The sequence below is a fragment of the Struthio camelus genome, chromosome 2 (genome assembly GCF_040807025.1).
Source record: "Struthio camelus isolate bStrCam1 chromosome 2, bStrCam1.hap1, whole genome shotgun sequence".
NCBI classification, from domain to species: domain Eukaryota; kingdom Metazoa; phylum Chordata; class Aves; order Struthioniformes; family Struthionidae; genus Struthio; species Struthio camelus.
The window spans coordinates 29,456,526-29,478,012 of record NC_090943.1 but is presented as its reverse complement, the minus strand read 5'-3'; the positions used below and the strand labels follow the sequence as shown (position 1 = coordinate 29,478,012).

Genomic DNA, 21,487 nt, shown 5'->3' with positions numbered 1-21,487 from the left:
CAAGCCATTGCTAATTGCCATGAAGGTTTTTCACCCAGTTATGTTAAATACTGTCTAGCACATTAACTCTCAATTCAGCCATATATGTAATCTATATGGCTGATTTGTGTGTCATAATATAAAATGTGATAAACTAACACATATTAAACATTGTTGAAATGTAAACACACAAGCAATATCACACCTGCACAGTTTAAATTTATATATAAACTGAACAACAAATCATTAAGCCAAAATCAATACAATATGATTTTCAATTCTTCCCTATTTGCACTAGGGGACATATTGTACTTGGGTTGAAAACAAGTGATTAGATGTACCACAGAGGTTACTAACGTGTGTCAGTGATCACGTATCTTGACAATACTCAGCTTGTGCTTGTAGTTTCGCACCATTTAGTGTGTGAATGTTAAACTATGACTTTCTTGCTTTTATCATTGTAAATAGTTATGCTTAATATCAGAAACTTTGGGAAACTTTTCAGTTCTGCTAACATTTGAAAGCCATACCGTAAATTAAATCTTTTCTCCATGTCCTCTACACAAAACAGCAAATATGACAAGGATACATCTAATTACATTACAGTTTGTATTTCAAAAATAAAGTACTGGAATTACTACAAGTATTGGAATTATCACTATACTGTTACTAATAATTATAAGCATTGAATAACGCACCTTCAAAAGTATACCCTTCCAATAAAACATACAGGTAAAGTTATAATCATACAAGAATATAAAGCAAGCAAGGCTTTGCATTGTGAAAAAAAAATTTGTAAGACATCTAAAAATGCTATTAAAGACCTGTTTTTGCATGCCATGAGGCAAAATCAAAGATGTGTTTCTGCTACTACTGAAGCATGAGCTTAAGTATTACATTCAATTAATCCCATTAAATAAGTGAATGCCCTTTTCTGGTAAACTTATGAATAGGCTGATGAGCCTTTCAAAAAAATAATTTTTTTTAAATGTTTTAAAATTTTAAAATGTTTTAATTTAAAAAAAAATCTTTCCAACTTAAAGAATGCCTTTGCTGGCCAACAGAGAGGCAGCTAGAGTTGTATTCAATATGGTACTTACAGTCCATCATTTAACATCACCAAAGGAAAAAAAAAAAAAACTAGTTCATTTAAAAAAAATGGACATTTCATGATCTCCCAATTAAAAGTAATGCAACTATCCTTTTTTTCTCCCTCCCCAAAGGAATCTACTCCTTTAAAAGTGGGCTAAAACAGCATCACTGCTGATGCCGGATTGGGGGAGCAGTTGATAACATTGAGGGCTGGATCTCAGCAGGACCTCGGCAGGATGGAGAAACAGGCAAACTCGAAGCCCTGCGCCTGGGCTGGAATATCCCCTGCAGCGGTGCAGGGGGCCCGGCCGGCCAGCCAGAAAGCAGCTTTGCAGACAAGAACTGGGGGTGCTGGTGGACAGGCTGAGCACAGGGTGCCACGTGCACTTGCGGTGGAGAAGCCCAGATGCATCCTGAGCTGTACGACTGCGGCCAGTAAGTCAAGAGAAGTGATTATTCCCCTCTTTTTGGCACTGGTTAGAGCAATTTTAGCTTCCCAGTACAAAAAGAGACACATTGACCTATCGGAGGGAGCGCAACGGAGGGCTACTTTGTCCAATGAGGAGGCTAGGGCACATGACCCACAAGGAGAGGCTGAGAAGGCTGGGTAGCTTGGTGGAAATAGACCTCCAGAGGTCTTTTCCAATTTAAGTTTTTCTATGATTCTACTTTAGTAATCTAGCAGTTAAAAAGCCGAGATTCGCCCAAGTTAACCACCTTAAGTAAAAAAACATTGTAAATGCAAATCTCAGGTTACAGACAAAACTTATATTTTATTCTGATATTATTCAAAGGATAATACATTTGGCAGTGCAATATCTAAAGAAAAAAATTATCATACTATAGCAAACAACTCTTTTTCCCTAAGGCATAACTTTACGTCTTTTGAAGTAAAGCTTGTAATTGGTTAGTTCACACACTTAAGAGATTAGTAACAGATTATCTTCATTCAACACTTAGAAAACAGATTCTTCAGATCTTGACTGCATGTAGCAGAGAGCTAAATGTCTGGCAATCCTTCCTGGCTAATAGGGCAGTAACCTTTTCCTGCTTTATTTTTCTTTCAGAAAAACACCTTCCATCTCTTCAGAGTAGAATATTCAGAAACGTTTCTGCATGGATATTACCATCCAGCTTTGAGATCCTGTTTCCTAAGGAAAAACACTATAGGCTATACAGTTTTATCAGATCAGAGACAGAATAACGTCAGAGAATTCAGAACTTGTGAAATTTGTTTCTTAACACCTTTCAGATCTGCACACAGATTCCAAAGACAACAACAACTGATCTGGAGACAGTTACATAAATGATTGATGTTATATAAAGTTATATAAATGGTTGATGAGAACCTGGTAACATAAGAGAAAAAGAGAATCTAACAGTAAAATAGCACTGTCACTTGACAGCAGAGGAGTCAGAGCTCTGTCTACATTAATAATTTAAAACAGTGCTAGGGAATGCTTCCAGGTATTAGACTTCAATCATCAACCCTGTTAATTTGGTACAATGGTCCTTGGCAGAGTTTTTGATTAAGGCTAACTAGTACTCTCCTCTCAGCAATTCTCAGGCAGTCCGCGAGCTGGCATGGATCAGGGACCACTCGCAACAGGCAATTTGGATGCGGCCATCCTGTTTGGGAGGGTAACAGAGTTTAATAGGATGGACTTGGGCGGTTGCATTGCCAGCTGTAAAGCAAGCCCAGGTACGTTTAATTTAATTTACAGATATAGCTTTAGAATGACAATGCTGAGGCCAAACAGTCAAATAAACAGATTCCACTATGCTCTGCAACAGGTACATTCCCAACTCAAACTTTTATTTCACATATTGCTTGGTTTTGTTTTAGAAAATTCTCATATGCATTCTCCTCTGATGTACAGTTTTTCTCATCAGAACAGTTCTTTCTAAAACCTCATCACTCAGCCTGCAAAGACTCTGGGCAGCGGACAGGCCCCTACAACACAGTATGTGGTCTGAAAGGAACAGGGATTTAGCAATACGTTACCGTGCTTCCTGTTCAGGTATCAATATCTTTGGGGCTACAAAATTCATGATTAATCAATTTTCTAGAAAATTAAGCACAATGCTTTAGAAAGTGGTATGAAAAGAAGAATTAATGCAAAGGCTCAGTTCAATGCAAATAGGTAAATGCTTAGGTTCTACAGCTACAAAATTCAGGATCCCTTCTCTTAATCAAATACTCTGATATATGTAAAAGTTTACCTCCATACCTAGAGGAAAAGGAGCTGAACATCACTTAGAGCAAGTTTTCCGCTCCTCTTAGTGAGAAAAACAATACCTAGATATTGTTGGGCACGTTCATACTTACCATTTTTTCCTTACTATTGTATAGTAAGGCCTTATTTTACTTCCAGTTATAAACTCCACCTTTCTCTTTTTCTATTTTCCTCATCTTTCCTGATCTATCTAGTTTCCAGTCAGATTCATCAGTGACACTTATGAATAGTGTACATAGAAGCTACTGTCTAAAATCGTGCTCTATCGAATAAAACAAAAATATATTTATTTACTTCTTAAACAAGATACAAATTTCCCTTCTATATGGAAATATTCAATTCTGCCTGGCAATAAAATAAAATGAGTACCGTACCAGTACTCCTTAGACTCTGTTCTACGTTTGCAAACAGAATTAAATACCTTCCAAGTACAAATGACACTATGACAATGAAAAAGTTTATTGCTCTAGTAGAATATTACTTTAAAAAGTACTAGGTGGTCTTCAAAAAGACCAGTCATTCCGAAACGAAACATACACACCAAACTTTCAAACTCCTTTATTGGAAGTATCAGTGTAGTCTAGCCAAAATGAACAGCAAGAAAACTATAAAGCGCTTAACCAACCCGCTCTGTACCTCTGCCATTACGTCAGCCAGCGTTGTTAAAAACTGCAGCACGTTATAAAGTCGATTATTTTGTCCAACATACTTTGTACTAAAAGTACAGCAATTTCAACAGATGCTTTCCTTCTTACTAACCTAAAAGTGAATCTCAGTTTCCTCCAGGAACTATTCCATAATCCAGACAGCCAACATTTGTAATGCTTCATTTTGTTCCTTTAAACTTCACTCACACCCTGCCTATTGGCATGGCCACCCAACTGGCCATCTTCCAACTTAAAGAATTAACAACTTTCTCAATGATGGACAGCTCTGCCAAAGTAAACTCAGAAAAATAAGGTCAATGTTTTCAACGTTGTTGTGACTGACCTTATCAGTTAGGTGGCCGTGACGCTGAAATACCTACGTACAGGAGGCAGCACAATGCTGCTACTGTCCATTGAGAAGATGGTCAGGCACATCTACAGTTTTAGAAGAGCTCATTGAAATCTTCCTATCATTTCAATGGGCTTTGCTTAAGGTCATATATACTGAATAGCAAGAGAAGTAAATGGGCACCAAGCTCTCAAAAGATACCATATATGTGCAGTGTGTGTACATATATATATGCATATATATTACACACATAGACCAAAAATCCTAGATGGAAGGAAATAATTAACGACTAGAAAATTCAGTGCTAGCCACCGCTAACACTGAATAGTTGCCGTTAGATAAAGCTACAGGAAGTATCTCTAAAAGGAGAGGCAAGTTTGTTGCAATAGCAGAGTCAGAAGAGCTTTTTCCTGGAAAACTGACATGAAAGAACAAAATGCGGAATAGAAAATTTCATAGGAAAAACTTAGGAGAATACAAAGGAAAGACCATCACCCTGAACAACTTCATGTTATCCTTTATTAATAAACAGGTAATTGGTTAAGTACTTATTAAACAAATATCAATAAAAAGATTCTCAAATCTCAATCTGATAGTCTTCTACTATGAGATGACCACCTTGGTGGAAGAGAGGAGAGCAGTGGATGTTTACATGGTTTACACTGAGTTTAGAAGGTCTGTTTTTTGTTTGTTTGTTTTTTATACTGTCTCTCATAACATTCTCAGACACGCTGATGCAGTGCGGGCTAGACCGTAGACAGGAAGGCTGACTGAAAACTGGCAGAAGTGCCAAGCTTAGAGGGTGGTCATCAGAACCACAAAGTCCAGCTAGGGGCAGTCACCAGTGGTGTCCCCCGCGGACTGATACTGGCGCCAAGGCTGTTCAACATCTTAATTAATGATGTGGATGATGGGACCAAATGTACCCTCAGCAAGTTTGCATGTGGTACAAAACTGGGAGGGGTGGCAGATAGACCAGGGGGTTGTGCTGCCATTCAGAGGGACCTCGACAGGCTGAGACATAGGTTGGCAGGAACCTCACAAAGGGTCATCAGCTATTCAGCTAAAATACTGTTCAATGCAGCTACCAGAAAATGATGAAGAACAAAAGCAGCTTATTTTATGTACTGCTACTTTCACTACCCAGGGTTCAGTGCACCAATAGGAAACCAAACAACATTAAGCAGCTCAAATTTGAAAGATATGTATTTAATATTTTATAGTGTAGGTATATTCTTATCTTGATATAGTCTTCTCAAGAAAAACAAAAACAATGCCAGGCAAACTGTCATCAATGTTTCTTAGAAACAAGGTTTATCACAAATATTTTCCTTTATCAGTTAATTCTGGACGATTAGTCTCCTGCTTAGCAGTGGCACCTGCAGGCAGATAGGCACTCAGCAAAAACCAGATTCGCCAATCAAAAGTCAGTGCTTACATTATTCATGAAGCACCTTTCACTTCCTTCTTGACTGACAGCATAGTGATGATGTTCTTAAGAACAAAACTTCTTTCAGTTATAATGATGGCACTGTAGTGCCCACGAACCAGAATGATGTTACGCTGTCGATGAAACTTCTTATCACAAACAGGTCAACAATAGAACCAGTGCAAAAAAAAAATCTCATCTTTGTAACTCACTAGGGACATGATATACATTTGTTATTTAATTAAAACACTTCACAACACGGCTCTCAAATAAATTCTTAAAATGACTTACTGTAACTGCTGTTAAAAAGCTTTATAGTAGGTTTCACTATGAACAATCAATTGAATTTAAAAATTCAAGAGGGCAAGAAAATTAAATGAATATCATATTTTGCTGTACACCTTAAAAAGAGTTCTAAGTGTAAAATCAAATTTAAACTACTGAAAGTGAAGTACACAGAGTGAGATAAGTCATTTCAACATAAAACAGAACATTCTTAATTTTAAAGCAACCAGCTTGCAGATTAAAGCTGATCTATACTCTCCACATGATGCTATTCTTATAATCCACAGTTCCTGTAACTGTGACAGACTACAGCCTTTGTGGCTAAACATCCATTCTGGATGAGTGACACATGCCAGTATTCATTTTAGAAGGGACAGAAGGAATAGGAAGAGATTCAGCTTAAATGTTTCAGCTGTTTCCAAGAATTAAAGTAAGCATAAAGAGTTTTTTTTTTTTTAATTACTATATTTTAAAAGTCCTACTCTTCAACAGCACCATCCAACACCAACGTATCCTGCAACAGCACCTAAAACGTGGCATTATTATAAAACCTTTTACCATTTTGGTGAAGAAATTGTCCATATTTGGCTACAACCACATGCTTCCAAAAATATACTCAGCTCAAACATGCTCAGTAGATTTATTATTTAATCTTTTTAAACTTTTGCATCTAAATACTGAGATTTCCTCTCCTCCAAGCTGTCGACTACTGTGACTGATCAGAATTTTGTAATGACTCCTCTCAGCTGCCAAACACTAGGATGAAACCAGAGCAGAAAGCTGTTGTGTCAAGTTATCTCCCTCATGTTACCACAGTAGTGATGTTAAAAAGCACACCTTTGCTAAAGTATGACATCTGACATCAGATCTGCAGCTGAAGAATTGGCTGGTTATCTAACTAATAAAATTTAATTTGAAACATCAACAATCCTTCAACTGTTTGGCTTAAAAGTTAAGGGAGATGCTCGTCGGTAAACATAAACCATGCTCACAAAAAATCGTTTATAGAGGCTCCCCAATGAGAGATCAGCAATCTTAAGAAGGGAACATGAGAGCGCAACTTGAAAAACAGTGGCGAGCTTCAGAAAGCAAGCTTCGGCGTGACCAGGGAACCGGAAGGTCAAGCGTCGGGGAAACACACCAAGGGGTAAGACAGAGTTGGAAGTTCTCTTTTTCCTGACAGGGGATCAGAGAGCTAGCTACGTTAAATACTGGAAAGCAAACTACCCCAATGTAAATTAAAAACAGGAAGTACGGTAAAAGATCGTAACAGCTACCTCAAGAGAAAATCACAGCAAAGTTTTCAAATTAAAAAGCCCTCTAAAAACCTGCCATAATAGTTTAATGAATTTCAATATACATTTTAAGATATAAATTAATAAGAATGGAATCTGTCAAAATTCTAACTCAATTATATTTTAAAAGTTTTAAGTCCTACCTTTTTCTAGTAGAGCAACAAGCCCACTAAACAGCATTTGCTGCCACCACGTGCACACTTCAAAAACTGCAGTCTTACTAAGGATGCTCACTTTCATGTACCACCCAAGTCAGAATCAGCTCTCAGACTACATATGAGGTTGTTACAGACTGACTTACTTAGCAGGTGACTGAGTTTGAAAGATTGCCAATGTAATAAGTCGTCTTTTGCCAATACATAGATTGCAGAGTGGACAGTACTATACACTGAACGGTATACAAACTCTATGCAGTTACATAATCCATATGCATTCTCTATGCAACAGTAAATAGGAAGACACTGATTAGGATTATGTGCCAAATGATATTTGGTGGCCTACAGAAAATAAACCAATAGCAGTGGTCCATTTTATGCAGATATTAAGACCATGAACACAATTCAATATCTTCAATTACAACTTCTCCAAAGAAGTAATAGTGATGGGGAGTTGTCTTAAATTCCACCCTTCCACCAGGCTTACTCTGGTTCAGATTCAGAAAAAGAAAAAAGAGATAATGCTGCTGTGACCCAGTCATCCCTTAGAATATAGCTTCCTCTAAATCATGGTGGCATAGAATAATTCATGAAAAAGAAGAAAAATGGCATAAAACTAGTTTATCAATTTTATGTTACTCAGGAATTCCCTTATAGCAAGGGAACCTACAGTGTGAGGATAAGTTATTAACCATGCGTGAAAGATGGGTGCAGGATCAATACAAAAGGTATTCCACAAATTTAGCTACTTACTGCCAGGGTAGGGTGTTTTACAGATTTTCTGCTCAGTCTATTCCAAGTACTGAGCTGCAGCATAAACAGCAAGATATCAATTAGGAGATCTATGGCTGTAGATACACTCATGCAGCTTCACTCTTAAACCAACCAGAACTTTTGGCATTATGAAAGCCAGCTAAAAGGAAAGAAGAGAGGCTACTAAATGTAAGATTATGAAGTCAAAACCTTGAGGTTCATCTTGCAAAAACATTTGATTAGCGGAATCCAAAATTACAGTATCTGTATAAAAGAACCTTGATCCTTTAATGGGTCCAAGTACAACAAAGTGTCGTAAGAACTGCTCTATATTTAAATGCAAAATACAAATTCGGGGCCTTAAAAATTCTGTAAATGGTATAATGGCACTTGGGCAGATATTTGATATGATGCTTTTTTCTTTTTTGTTTACAATAAATTCTGAAACTATTATTTAGAAGTGCTCCAGATTCCATTGTAACTCACAGAAAGTATCAATTTTGTGTCTACACAGGACAGAAAAGCACATCCGTATAGTATGTGTAATTGCAGCACTCATAATTTTATTGCAGTAATTACAAAATAGGGTACTTGACAGCACTTGTGGAAAGTTGGCAGTTTATAGTGTTGATACTGGAAATGCATTGAAAACACAGAAGAACCTACCATGCTTACAAAACACTACAAGCTGGCAACATTTACACCAGTAACTAATGCCAGAAGGAAGGTGTCATTAAAAAACAAACAAACGGAAATCGGTGTAAATTTGCAATTCCAGTGTACACCCAGTCTGCCTGTTTGACCCACCACATCATCTTAAAATATAAGAAAGTCCAAAAGATTTCTGGATCAGTTATCTAGATAATATCTTCATCTGAAAATCTAACCTGGTAAGGCTTTCTAGCTTCTTCTGTAAAATACTTGAATAATAAAAATACTTAGTGTTGGAACATCAAAATGGGGTCAAAACGAGTAGAACGCCTGTCTCCTCCTCCTCCTCCTTCCTTAAGTCAAAGAGGAAACAGGAAATCTAACAAGACTTTTGCTTGCATATACAGAACTTAGAGACAACTTTTTAAAACACTGACCTTTACTTCCTATAGATCTGTATCGAGTTAAACTTTGAAAAGGTTGTCAAGAAATGCTGAAAAAGCAGAATCAGGTTAATCTGTACCAAATGAAAAGATAATCTGCTACATTCAAGGAGTGCTCAGGAACCTGAATGTACACCAAAAATCTGATTCTTGATCATTATGGATATATTTTTAAAAATCTTGAGGCCCTTGGAATTATGTGCAATTGTGTATATAATTTCTGTACGCAGACTTTTGATTTACTGAGTTTCAAACATGTATAAAAGCATTGAGATGCATGTGCACATGCTGTGTCTCCTATGGTCTGCACAGAATTTTATACCACCACTAGATGGAAACCTCAATTGCCTTTTAAAATGACAATTCGGTAAATGCTCCACTGCTGGTTGCGTTTCTACAGTGTCTGACCATTTATTTCTATTTTCTTATTTAGATACGTTGGCTGTTACAAATCTGTATTCATTAGAAAAGTATCAATTAGCAGGCATACACAGAACAACCTGTAATATCTTAGAATCTTAAAACTTGAAGACAACAGGCCCTGCTGATTTCCCAAGCAAGTACTATTGAATGCAAGGAACAGTGTTCTGCATATTAGAGGTTAATCCCACTTCTATAACAATTTAAACTTTTAAATTTGCTTTACACCTATAAAAATTGCTGCAGTCTCACAATAAATTTCAGTTTGGGTTTAATTAATACCACGTGTTAAATATCAAAGAATCGTTATATATTTTATAAATATATGCGACAATCAAATCATATGAAACTTATAAGCTTATTTGCCCACCACATATTTATATAAAGTTCCATCAGTTCAATGGAATCTACCCTGCAATTTATGACAACCTGAGGTGACTGGCACATAGAAGCGGCTGACATTACTGGCCAATGTGACCCCAATGACTCACAAATTCTTTCCTGTTGTGTCAAAATAGTTGGAAATAAAAACTTCTGCTAGCCGACAGGCACAGTGATCAGGACAGCCATCTGACTAGCTACATTCACGCACATAAATAATAACATACAGATAACTGATACAGCAACAGGACAGAAGCAATAAGAATCTCGACAACACAACTTATACAACATGGAATTTGGAAAACAGAATAAAGGTCTCTAACAAACACGAAACCTCACATTTGCCTTTACATCTTCTTTTCTATCAATCCAGACTACACAATTATTGAAACAGTAAAAAAAAAAAAAAGTGTATTTACATATAATCAAGTTAAACAAAAGTCGTCAAATCAAATGCTATACCACATCAACATGCACACAGAAACAAACAACTTACTGGCCTTAGTAGTGGGCAGGCCAACCTAAAAGAAAGTGGCTCCGTTCTCCAAATGAGAAGTACTGAACGCCCCTTCCCATGCCAGACGTATATCACACGCTAGTGGGCATCCAACAGGTTAGCTCAAGTCTCTCTGCACGACAAAACTCCCAGACCGCATGGATTCTCAGCGAAAAAGAAGCAGGCCTTAAATCCTGCTTCTAAACCTAAATTTGAAGGAGAACTGAAAGGATGGAAGTGAAGTCATAGTATTAAGATGACGTATTAGCATGAAATTTTGTTGTAGGGACCATTTGGTCAACCCTTGCTTTTATTTTTTTGGTCAAAGCGATCATTGCACGTGAATGCTGTTTCAGGAAACGTAGCAAATCATGCGTGTACAAGGCAAAAAAGCGCCCTTGCACAGGTGGATTTCAAAGCTTATGCCAAAGCAGGCCACCACAGATGCCAGGTCAGAGCAGCCAGATTTCCTGCTTCTGGTCATACCTCAATGCCACATGCTCTTTCATTTATCTGCCACACTACAAGGCACTCAAAAAAGTGAGAAATTATTTCCTGTCTTTTGAGAAATAGCAAAGAAAATCAAGGAAATTGTCTCCAATTTAGTCCTTACAAATTAATACCCAGTGAACACTCTAAGCAGGGGCTAAATACATAAGTCTCAATAGGAACTTACTCTTAATAAGAGGGCTTTCAGCCAGATAGCCATAAAATCGCTAAAAGCAAATTCCAAAGTATCCAGTAATGTTACAATGAAATACTACTCCTGAATCCTATTTCACAATTTTTATTAAAGCCATAAAATGGCAAAAACCTTAAAATCGTATTTCACTTTAAAATGTATTTCATTGTCAGGCAAAGAAAAGACCACTTATATAATGTACTTCCCTGAAACTTGGAGCAGAAAACAGAAAGTTAGCAGCAGTTTTGGACTTATTCAATCTATATATTTGCTGGAAGACAGTCCACAAGGCAATCCAAATGTCCCACTCCTGTGCCAGTTTGACTCCAGTATTAGCCACAGCTGCTCCTACCCCCACCCAGCTCTGGATATTTGCTCTTCAAGTTCTTTTCTCAACACGCCAAGATATTCTTGAGCATCTAAAGCCTTTAAAAAAAGTCAAGAAGGGGGAGGGAAATCACATTAGCCCAAAGAATTAAGCAGCACAAAAATCTGTATGTATGAGAAAGTATTCTCAATCATTAGTAGAAAGATAGAAGTACCAGGACTATTATGTACCAGGTACTGTTATGAGAACATCCCACAATCATTCCAGCAAACTAGACACTGCAAGCAACATAGGCAATTTAAAACAAATTTGATTAATGACAATTATTATCAGATCTGATGTGATACCAAACAGAAAAAAATAGCCATTCTTGAGCAGCTAAGGTTAAGGGATCAGATCTCCCAGGCAGAAACAGAGGTAAGTTCCACCTGAATTTGTCAAAATAACATTCAGATTTGTTGTCAGGAATGAAAAATGATCATCGTTCTGAGCATAAAACAGCAGATGCCAGCTCCCAAATCAGCCTCAGTTTATGTGAAAGCTTTCAAAAAGGCTCCCTGAGTTAACAGAGGCCCAAACTTTTCAACAGCAATTTATTCAATCTACTAGACGTGATAAAATGTCACGTAATTCAGCACAACCATTCTGCCTGAACTCTAGATGGTCCAGACCTTCCTATCTACAGGGTTAGTCTTTTTAAACAAACGAGGCCTGAAAGGACAGGCTTCAAAATTAAAGAGAGAACAATTCAATTAAATGATGCAAGACAAACAACTATTTAAATTCCTTAGCTGAATACTCTACATTATAGATGTAACCTACACCAAAATAATCAGCAGTATCTTAATACTACCTGTGCTTAAGTAAAGCATTCTCATCATATGAGTTACCATACGATTCAGAAGATGGCTGAACTAATTTACTTATCATATCCTGTCAACATTAATTGAATAGCATTCCAAGGTAATAATCACTATCAATCTAACTATATCAGCTGCCTCTTGTTAACGAGTACCAATTATTTTAATTAAAATATTAAATATTTAGAAAATAGAAAAAAGGAACATATATTGATAATTGATACACCTAATTTGAGTCTACCTGAACAACTATAATTCCTAAACAAAGCTTGTTTTCTTTGCATCTCCCTTTAATATTTCCTAGCGGGTTTTCAATAGGCAAAGCATTACTCTAACATCAATGCTACAAAAAAAGCAGGTTTTACATTGTTCTACTTTTATACAAATTTAAAATGTACTTGCAGACTATATCAATCAGTCTCATTCACTTAAGTACTCTTAGAAGCAAGAATATTCCCAGGATAGCTTCTGTATTTTCTAAATTCAAACATGACAGTTTAGATTTCCCACAAAATGACATTAGCCACCTACATTCTGAGCTACAGGACTGGGTTCTAACAATAAATCTCTCCCTACTTCTATGCGGTAAACTAGGAGCACTTTTCTCATCTCCTTTAAGTGAAAATGGTATTGCAGAAATACAAGGGCAGTGAGGAAGTTCTTCTAGAATCATTCACATACTAAGACGATACTGTTTGGGAGTCTGTCACCTCTTTTTTCATTTCTGTATAAAGTTAATTTTAGAAATCTCCCTGTAGTGTTCCACTTGTACTTTGTGCACTATAAGCATATTCAACATGACTGTACCCTTATCTGAGAACTAGATTGCATATTCATGTTCTATATCGAGATTTGGACTCATCCCAACAGCAATGTAACACAATCTAATATTAAAGCACTACAGTGATATTAGAAGTTACAGTTGCTTGAATGCCCTGTAAAATTAAGATTCTTCCAATAGTTCTTTTTAAAGTTTTAAACAGTAAAATCCTGAAACAGGATTCTACTGTTAACACTTCAACATGTGTTTCACAAGATATAAAGGGAATTTGCATGCTTGATTTCCTTGATTAAAAAAAAAAAAAAAAATTAATGTGCCTAGTTTCCTTGAATCAGCATTATGGTTTAAGTAAAGTTGGAGGGAAAAAAACAATTTGCTTGGGGCAGCCCTAACTTGTGATTAAAACACCAGGGCAGTTAACTAAATAGTTGGGAAACTAACTAAACCAGAAGCTCAGTAAACTAGAAGTTTACTAAACTAAACAGAAATCAAACTGGAGGACAGGAAAGCACAACACAAACACAGGCTATGAGCCCATCCAACGATCTTCAGAACACCGACACTGTTTCATCTTTTACTAGCAACGTAGCCCACATGACAATTTCTACTTATTATTCTGGGATTGAAGCTGTATACTTACAACACTAAAGTATATGCATTAAGGCACATGCATATCTTAATGAGCAAGTAAATTAAGAACAAAAATGCTTCATGTGTGCAACATGCCAAAAGGCCACTATCAGAGCTGCTACTCTTGCATTTTTCCTCAAATAATGGTTAAACCTGAACATGGATTACAAGTACCACTTTGCATTGACATTTTAGTGGTTGGGGTTGGGTGCTTTTTTGGCTTTTTTTGTTTAAAGAAGAAAATAGACAAGAATAGAAGAAATACAGTCATGGTTCACGTATATAAAGTAGAAGGTCAGAGCTTCGAGCGTTGCTGTGTGATTCATACGCCCTTCAAGCACAGGGCACTTCACAGGTACACTGTTGTGTTTTCCAGTATCTGCTTGGGAGCCTCCACTCTATCCCCAATCAAAACAAAGAAACGGAATAGTGACCTGTTGCCCAGGAAGAACTGCACTGAGAACTTCAAAGTCAGTTAGGGCATCTTCCGCAGTTATCTAATCCAAGTTTAATTCTAGAGTCCAGCCTCCTCTGTTATCCAGTTCAAGTTTTCAAGGATCTGGGAAACACAACATGTTCTAAGATGTCCCACAGGCCAAAAAACATCAGAGTCTGATTTAGAAAATTCTGCCTTTGAAATAGGTAATGATTTGGGGGAGGGAAAGGGGAGGAGGAACACAAAACAAAAGATTAAAGGAAAGATGAGAAAAGCCACTCAGTTCCGTTAATCTCTCTCACCATCTGCTTAGAAATGCACATATTTGCAAGGCTCTTTAGTATCTGTTTGAGTGTGTGGATAAAACTAGTTTTCTTTCCTCGAACATATCATAACAAATAGCAGTAAATGTCAGATTTCAAAATTCATCAAGTTCTGTTCCCTGCAATCTAAGTTTTTTTCCAGTTTTCCTTGTAATCTACTTTTTTTGGCTGGGAAACATTTGCACTACTTATTCATTTCTCAGAAGCAACTAAAGATATTTCATTTTATAAAATTTGCTCCTTTTCAAAAAACGCTTTTAAGGAAAATTCTAGCATGCAAGATTGTAACCTGTAACTCTTCTCTTTATCTCATGTTAAAATTGCAAGCAATGATGAAAAAAAATTTTGCCAATATACAATAAACTGTAAGGGAAAACTAATAGCATCAGGCATTTGAGAGGGAGATACAAAATTTCTGATTTTAGGAACTATTAGTTGGTAAGAGGCATCTAAAATATGCTTAGTCCTTTTATCCAAAGGGAATACCAAGCAGTATTCTCCCCACTGATTCCTGACACCTTAGTGCAAAACCAATGGAATTGTTTTACTCCCAAGATTTTAGCTATAGTGGGGAGAAGAGATGAGTCTACCCATAATCCTCCTGTTGCTAAATCTGGAAGCATTGTACATTACCTATTCCAATCAATTTTCAAGACAGAGTTGAATACCAACTCCAAAGAAAGGAAAATAATTTTGAGATAAAAAAAATACTACCAAATCAGTGGTTCAGTGAGCATAAAAATTAGTGAAGCTTAATTGTCTACAGATGTGTCTCTCGCCATTGCTTTCAAGCTCCAATTGAGATTTTTTCCTCTGCTGAAATTTTTGTAACATTTCCTTCTCGTGTCGATTTTGAGGCTCTATTAACATGCACATGCTACAGCTCAGTCATTGGGAGAAAGCACCTAAACAGTCTCCCTCATGTACTGATTTTCACAAAACTTGTTACAACCTGATTACTTCTGAGATATCCACTTTTCTGTTGTATCTGGTTAAAATCAGCCACTACGTTCGGAGGCAGAGGGACACAAGCAGAAGCAATGCTCACATAAAACTTGTTTCCTTAGGAAACATACTAGAAAAGATAAAAGTATCATTCAAAAATGAAAAATAAGTTCATGTGGAAGCTATTTATGCATATGTAATTATTTAAGCATAATTACATAATTATCTGTATATTTATATAAATTATATGCATATACACGCAAAGTTATTTTTTATATATATTGCTATAGTTATATATAGTTAGGGCAAGAAAGTAAGAACCATAGAAGTAGACCTGATGAGAGAAGCAGAATTACATATCAGGAATTTTACCTCCGTAAAGAGTTCATCTTTCAGAAAACAGTGTACCAGAGAAAGATATAACAAGAATCAGCAACAGTAAGTTAGGGGTAATTATTACCAACAGAATTAACAGATATCCATATTTTCCTTTTTCTGATACATATCCTTAAACAATGCAAAGTCTAGTAAGCTACTGCTGACAGCCACCTCTTCTAGCCACGCTATTAGCTGCTGTAACAGAAACAGCAGGCCACAGGAGTTGGTCAACCAATACAGGACAACTTTAAATAAATTACTCTTCCTTTCTGCAGTAAGTTTTGGGCCTTCCCTTGCCAACGTGTAAGTCCCGATGCACGCAGTTTAAAGTGGCCTTTCCCCCTAGAGGCCAAGACTGTGTAATGATGCACAGGGGGGAAAAGGTGGCTATTTTATAGGTATCTGCTGGAAACACCTATAAAATAAGCTCAGGTAAAAGCCTGATCTTGTTTCAAGTGAATACTGGTATCCATTCTAGAATGAGAAAAATACAGGTTGTGGCAGATATATACGGACACGAAACGCAGCCGAAGGCTCAGGCGATCCTCCTGCCGATTCACGGATTTAGCCACACGCTTCCTCGTCCTGCCTGTTGAGCTGGTGACAGAAAAGCAACTGACCAAGGTGGATGTGCTATTTGCTTCCACCTGCTTCACGAACCTGTTACAATCATACGCACTGGTGTGAAAGGCCTCAACAGGTGGCAGGGAAGGTGTTTCTGCAGGGCAGAAGGAGCACACAAAACTCTGGAAACCCAGAAGGAGCTGAGACTCCCCTGCAGGAGCTGCCCGAGAGGCAGGTAACCGAGCGAATGCAGCGCAGCCTGCTGCTCTGGGCAGGCTGAGGAGCACGTTTCCTCCCTGCACGCGGGCCTGCAAAGAAACAGCCCTGCATTGCCCCCTCGCCAACGCGCTGCCAGAGCGCTCAGGTGCTCCTTGCCCCACCACTGAGGGGTTTTGGTGAGAAACAAGCCGGGCACCCCAACTGAAAGACCAACTTCTGAACCACAGAATTGCACCGGGGGACACCCGACAGGCAGCAGGACCCCGGCCCCAGCACCCACGGGTGCGGGATAAGGCAACAAAACCTGGCCCCCCGGGAGAAAACAGAGGGCGAAACCCCCAAGTGCAGAGAGCAGAGAGCAGTGACGCGAGCAGGGAGGCAGGGGCAGGAGGGCAGCCAGCCAGCCGGCGCAGCTCGCTCAGCAGCACGAACCACTGGCAAAAAGAGGGAAAAATATATACGTAATGCGCTAGTAGAGGGCGACAACGAAGGAAACCCTGCGCAGCGGGACACCGCGCAGAGCGCCTGCGGCCCAGCCCGGGGCCGGCACCGACGCGGCACCCCGGGAGGCCGGCGGCGGCCCCCTCGCCTCGCCTGGCCTGCGGCCGCCGGGGCCCTGCCGCCCGGGGCGGCCCCCGCCGCGGGGCCGGGCCCGGCGGGCACTTGCCTCCCATTCGCGCAGGAAGCGCTGGGCCTCGGCGGGCCCGGCCGCCTTGTGCCTCCGGAACTCCTCCTTCACGTAACGGTCGCCCAGGGCCCGCAGAGCGGGCGGCAGCGCCCGGTGCAGCAGCAGGATGCGCCGGTAGAGGCCCCGCGGCCCCAGCTTGCCCGGCATGGCGGCGCGGCGGCCGGCGGGGGCGGGGCCGGGGGCGGGGCGAGGGGCGGGGGGCGGGGGGCGGGGGCCGGTCCCGCCGCCGCCGCCGCCGCCGCCGCCGCGGGTGCGGAGCGCGAGGGCGTGGGGGGATTGCGCTCTGCTGGCCGCCCGCGGGGGAGAGGACACGGATGGGGCGGAACAGACTTGGCGCCGAGCTTTTTGCCGACGATTCAGCTGCGCGGCGTTCGTTTGTGCAGCTCTTGAAACGGGAAACTCAGCCGCCAAACTTACTTTAAAGAGAGATGGAGGGTGAATGGTTAATTCATGTTGCTTAGAAGCAATGGCCGTGGGGGATAGCAGAGGAGGTGGTCATGAGCTATGCTAAAAAACAACAGCCACAGTTTATTTTTACCTCTGTTTTCACCCCCAGTAGAAAAAAAAACAATGCGTTTTATACCTGGGGATAATTTGGAGCAAATGATTTGGCCCCCTAAAACCAAGCTTCATAAGCTTAAAGTTGATTTATTTGCTTTTTTTTTTTTTTTTTTTGTAACTTAAGCTTGAGTCCGAGAAGAGGAGGAACTGTAGTAAGAAATCTCGCTGCCTTCCTGGGTCTGCTCCGGACTTTGTGCCACCACCTTGTTATCACTTAGCTCCTGCTTTCTGTTACCTCCCACATACAGCCCAAGTTTCAGCTCTGCAGTTCTCAAGTTTTTTCAGCTGTTTAACATCATACCTAACCCACCCACAGGGAAAAACCTTCAAATGTCAACAGTCACGGATATGTTGAAAAAATTAAAAAAAGCGTCCAAAAATCGGGCAGGGGCAGCAGCGACGAAAGTCCTGCCTAATCACAGGTTGCTGTTAAGCTCCTGCAAGCCAATCACATAACTGAGTCTTCAAAACAAAAAGGAAACTTTTCTATGCGCCCGGTGAGCATTAAGCTTTCCCCAGGATACTGGGAATTGTAATAAAAATATACTGCCTTGTCAAAAGCCCAAGTCATTATATATGAGCTACGTAGAAAAAAGCAAACTACAATCTAATTCACTTACTGCCATTTGGGGTGTTTGTTTATTCTCCCAGGCACTTCAGTGATGGAAAACAGCTTATTGGCTTCACTTTTTCTTACTCACGGTTCCCAGTTCTCATACCTGCATGTAATGCTCTCTGGGTAGGCACGCAGGTGCTGTCGGGGGAGGCCTAATCCTCACACCTACTTGGTTTTGCTGTATTTTCAAAATGCAGTTTTTGCAAACGTTTCTTTCAGTAAGATTTTTTAACGCATACTGCATTTTGTCCATAGTCGTGTCCTTCAATGCATTTCAGTTTTAGAAAGGGTGAAGTTAAAGAACAAATTGGCTTTATCCTATACTGGTGCGATTTCACTGCACTATCCGAGGGTGCATTGGTTTGCAGAGTTTTTTTAGATGATTTTGGATGTAATGGCCACTGTACCTACATGGCACACCTTGACAGGCTTTCTCCTGGATACATGCTTTGTGGTTCGTACCAGCTCTTTTCCCTCCGTGGCCTATGAAAGCCCTCTGCTGGGCACTTGCTTTGTGGCTCACACATTAATCCAGCTACATGAGCCAAAACTGTGATCTTCAAAACTTTCTACTTTTTGCCCTTCTGTTCACAGAGACTAAAAGCCCCTTTGCCCATCATCTGGGGCAAGTGATGTCTGCCCAGCAGAGGAGGATCGCCGGAGAGACGATGAATGCACATCTTGGCTGCTAGAGCCACAGCTCTTGAGCCTCCTGCTTGTGCCTTTCGGAGCCAGCTGCCCTGCGGAGCATGCCGATTTGTCAGCAGATTCCCCACGGAGGGGATGGCAGAGCTGTAGGTTCTGCAAGTCGTCAGTAAAAGGGTTACGTCCGTCTTTTCCCAATAACAGCTTTTCTATCTCTAAGTCCACGGAGGGCTCTGCGCTACCAGGGGGTGCAGGTAGGCAGCAAAAGCATTTAACGCCCTACCCCTAGTGCAGGGACACAAAAGGACTCAGAGTCAGGGATCCTTAAGATACAGACCACCCTACTGGACATAGAATATTACTTCCATATAATCGTCATCAATCGTCTGTACTCAGATTATCCATGAGATAAGACATGAGATAGACAGCTTGGGTCCAGCAGCGATTACAGTCAATGTGCACAGGTGCGACTATTTTGCTTTTCTCTTGCAAGCGTCCTTTCAGCAGCAGTGCCTCTGTGTGGGGCACCGGGGTCTGTTCTGTGTCCTCCAGGGCCTGGGAGCACGTCCTACTCTGTATGGGGCACCAGCAAACTAGGTACCTCAGGAAAGCAATTCATCCCACTGCTCTTAAGCAAGTGGCTAAGGATAAATTGCCTTGTTCTTCCCCCTGTCTACAGAAGGGGCCTAAATAATTAATTTAAGCTAGGTACCTAATACAGCATGTACTGATTTAGATACTCAGTTAAAATTTTTCCTGTATCCAGCTGGGTTTATGAGTGCTGTCTCTGGGTTAATTATGCTGAAATTGGAACGGATCCTACAAAGATCCTTCGTACTTTTGGTTTGGGAGAGGTAGTATCAGCTCTGCCACAGGGCAGCACAAAGGCTGGCTGCGTGGTTTAGCCAATACTAAATCTTTATTTACGTGGCTAGGACTAGGCAAGTGCCATCCCCATCTTTGCCCAAGAATGCCCAAGAAATCTGTGGTAAAGCATAGGTGCAAAGTCCCAAGCCAATGTTGTAGTTGCTTATTCGTCCTTCTGTACCCTTCAGTACTAGCAGCAAGCCAAAAGTAGAAGACATTTTTTGGCCCCGTGAATCTGCCAGAGCAGGAATCTTATTCGCTCCAGTCCTAACCTCAAGTGCAGAAAGAGTGGAGGAACATTTCCATGTTTTTCTTTTTTTTTTTTTTTATCAGTAATGGGTTGACTAGAAAAGATGAAACTGAGGTATTTATAGAGCTTTTATAATTGTTGTAATTTTAAAAATTATCAAGAGCATCCTGAGAAGAGTTCTTTTTGTGGATAAAAATAAATTATTAAACATAGAACTCAATGCCATGATACTCTTTTCAAAAAACTTTGGTAGTCCTGATGAAGTATGATTGTATTGTCTTCTGTTTAAATAAAAGGATAATCTGCAAACTTCTTCTGTAAACTGTAGGTTAAATGTTAAAGTACAGAAAGCTCAGGTGCCTAGGTAATAATTTCCTTCTATGGAAAAAGTTCATCATATAGTCCTGTCCTATGTTTCCTATCTTTTCACTGTGCTGATCACAACAAAATTCCATCTCTTACTTCAAAGCTATGAAGTTCTTAACAAACTCTCTAAAAATTCAAATAAATTCAAGACAGTTCCTTTTTACATACTATTTCAGACCAAGACAGACTTCAGTGATTCAGAAGCCAAGCCAAAGATCTGTTATGACGGCGCAAATTGCCTGCTAAATATTCTGCGGCATCTTCCAGCATGCCTTATAAAGTAAGAAGATGAGGAATTATCCCTTCTTTGTGGGAAATGAATAGTTTTATAAATGACTTAGAAAAAGCTCCTGAAAACTGGAGTTCCACGAAATGATTCTGCCTCCTGACAAAATCAAACAGAGGAACAGTGTCAGTCCTAGCATGGGTCAGTGTGCTTCAAAAGGACTTAGTGCAATTTACATCAAACCCTGCCTAAGAATTGTGGGTACAAACTAATACACGTGGATGCTGTTATAAAATGGGCTACCTCTTTCCCCAGGATTTGGGGAAATAATGAATGATTATTGACTAACGGTGAAGATACCAGCTGTTTGCTGTGGAGACAGCTGTGCTGTGTGTCCAACTCAGGCAAACTCATGGTCCTTCATACGGGCTGCGCTTGGTGTGTCCAGCAGACTGATCAGCACGACATGGGAATGATAGCACGGCAGAGATGGTTTTCATTCAAAAGCTC

At 39.8% G+C, this 21,487-nt stretch overlaps 1 protein-coding gene across 1 annotated transcript in view; it reads right to left on the bottom strand.

Annotated features, from left to right (window-relative positions):
• The window catches only part of SDHAF3 (succinate dehydrogenase complex assembly factor 3), a 32,377-nt gene extending 14,749 nt beyond the window's left edge, over window positions 1-17,628 (bottom strand). The window contains exon 1 of the mRNA XM_068934917.1: window positions 17,426-17,628. Coding sequence (XP_068791018.1) covers window positions 17,426-17,593 — 168 coding nt within the window. The 5' untranslated portion in view covers window positions 17,594-17,628. The remainder of the gene's footprint in view (window positions 1-17,425) is intronic.
• Window positions 17,629-21,487: the final 3,859 nt, after the last annotated feature.